This window comes from Gekko japonicus, unplaced genomic scaffold, assembly GCF_001447785.1.
Source record: "Gekko japonicus isolate JY-2015 unplaced genomic scaffold, Gekko_japonicus_V1.1 scaffold495, whole genome shotgun sequence".
In the NCBI taxonomy this organism is placed as follows: domain Eukaryota; kingdom Metazoa; phylum Chordata; class Lepidosauria; order Squamata; family Gekkonidae; genus Gekko; species Gekko japonicus.
The window spans coordinates 743,040-745,479 of NW_015160850.1; the positions used below are offsets into that span (position 1 = coordinate 743,040).

A 2,440-nucleotide genomic window follows, 5' to 3' on the forward strand; every position below is an offset into this window, starting at 1 on the left:
CCTTCAATACTCCTTTTACCCCTTGGTCGTCCAAGGGCCCCACTGCCTCCCTGGCTGGTTTCCTGTTTCTAATGTATTTGAAGAAAGTTTTATTGTTGGTTTTTACGTTTTTTGCTATATGCTCCTCATATTCCCTTTTTGCCTGCCTGACCTCAGACTTGCATTTTATTTGCCATAGCCTGTGTTCCGTTTTATCAGCCTCACTGTGACTAGCTTTCCACTGCTTAAAGGAATTCTTTTTACTTTTTACAGCCTCCATTACTCTGTTTGTTAACCATGCAGGCTTTTTCCTATACCTTTTTGTGCCTTTCCTAACCTGCGGAATATATATTTTTTGAGCTTCTAGTTTGCCTAGTGATAGAGCCGGCCCTGATTCTGGCCCTGCTGGTGGACCTCCTGGTGGCCCCTGGGTTTTGGCCACTGTGTGACACAGAGTGTTGGAATAGATGGGCCCCTGGGTTTTGGCCACTGTGTGACACAGAGTGTTGGAATAGATGGGCCACTGGCCTTTCTTTTCATTCTGATTTCAAATGGGACATCTTTCAAAATCCTGATCTGTTGGTCTCCAATTTTCAGTGGTGACGCTGATGTAACCTTTAAAATCTGGTCCCTGAGACGTTGTTTTGTAAATTTCACAACCACTTCTGCTGGCAACTTATTTTTTCTTGTGAAATTGGAGTAGGCCCTATAGACCATATCCATTTCTTCTTTTATTTTTCCCGCTTCGTTGCCAGTCAGTGGTGCTAGAGCTACTGCCAAAATGTCTCTCAGGTCCTCTCCATCTTCTTCTCTCAATCCCTGAAATCGGAGAATTAGATTTGATTTTTCCACTTGAAGTATTAACAATTTATTGTCTTGCTTCACTTGATGCTTTTCAACATTGAAGACCTTCTTCAGTAAAAAGCATTGTTAGTGACTTAGCATTGTTATTGCTACCTGATCCCCATCCAGGCAATTGTGGATGTCAACCAGTGTTCCCTCTAAGCTGAGTTAGTGTGAGATAGCTCACAATTTTTTAGCCTCCAGCTCACACATTTCTGTCTTAGCTCAGGAAGGATGGCTCCGGAGCCAACTGATCTATGCAGTAGCCGAATCACCCGCTCACAACTTTAATGCCAGTCGCTCACAAAGTAAAATTTTTGCTCACAAGACTCCACAGCTTAGAGGGAACATTGATGTCAACATCTTCTTCCATTATTCTTCCACCATCATTCCCTTTTCTGTTTCAGTCATTTGGTTCAGAGAGGCCTTCTTGACAAGGAGATCATTGAACATGTCCTGTCTTGGATGAATTCAGGGTCCAAAAATCTGCGTCTAACCAGCACTGCCTTCTTTGTGGAGGTAAGAGGTGGAACTTTGAAGGCTGGACATAAGAACATACTAGCATAAGAGAAGCCATGTTGGATCAGGCCAGTGGCCCATCTATTCCAACACTCTGTGTCACACAGTGGCCAAAACCCAGGGGCCACCAGGAGGTCCACCAGCAGGGCCAGAATCAGGGCCGGCTCTATCACTAGGCAAACTAGGGTCTATCACTAGGCAGCCGGCTCTATCACTAGGCAGCCCTCAGTCAGAGCAAGAAGCAGCCAGGTAAGTTGCAGAAACACCCCCCCCCCAGCTCCCCAGTCCAAAACAGTCCAGTGGCACCTTTAAGACCAAGTTTTATTCAGGTACAAGCTCTTCCTCCTCTGTGAGGGCAGATCTGCACGTCCCCGTCCCCCCCAATAGCTAGCAATCCAGAACAGTCCAGTGGAGGCTGAGCAGTGGGTGTTGCCTTCTGCCACACTTCTGGTGATGTCAGGGGGTGTGGCATATGCAAATGAGTTATGCCAATGAGTTATGCTAATGAGCTCCTGCAACTCTTTTTCTACAAAATGACCCCTGGGCGTGGCGATCAGAAGATTCCGTTTCACTGCCTCCTCACTGCCAGACAAAAGCCACAAACTGTGTGCTTTGTTAGTATTACTTCATCCCTGCACGAGATCAGCAGTTTAAGTGATGGAGGTGCAGAGCCGAGTCATATAATGAACATGTGGTCCTCCGGCAGGCAATCAGGCAGCCCACAGTATCCGAAAGAGAACAACTCAAGACCATCTTCCCCATCCTGCTAGAGAGGGCAGGGGACCAGCATCCCAGCATCCGCCAGATGGCAGTCAGAGGTCTCGGCAACGTACTCCTCGTGGCTCCTGACAAGGTCAGATCCAGTGGCTTCAAGTTTATAGGATCGCAACAGTGTCGTCGGGCGTAGGATAAGCTGGTGGCTCCTGCATTCCAGGCGGCTGGCTAGGAATCAGCCAAATATTGGCTCTTTCTGCACTGGCAGCTTGCTCCAGAGAATTCTGACAAATCATGCCTTAAGGACTGACTCTGCAGTCGTACGCATTCCCTCTGCACTGGTTCCCCCCCCCCCCCGGGTTGTTTTTTTTTTTTTCACTTTTTT

At 47.4% G+C, this 2,440-nt stretch overlaps 1 protein-coding gene across 1 annotated transcript in view; it reads left to right on the forward strand.

The window, feature by feature from the left end:
• LOC107118484 (maestro heat-like repeat-containing protein family member 2B) overlaps positions 1-2,440 on the forward strand; it is a 131,178-nt gene that overhangs the window by 100,919 nt on the left and 27,819 nt on the right. The window contains exons 31-32 of the mRNA XM_015420841.1: positions 1,230-1,341; positions 2,048-2,194. Of these exons, the coding sequence (XP_015276327.1) occupies positions 1,230-1,341; positions 2,048-2,194 (259 nt within the window). The remainder of the gene's footprint in view (positions 1-1,229; positions 1,342-2,047; positions 2,195-2,440) is intronic.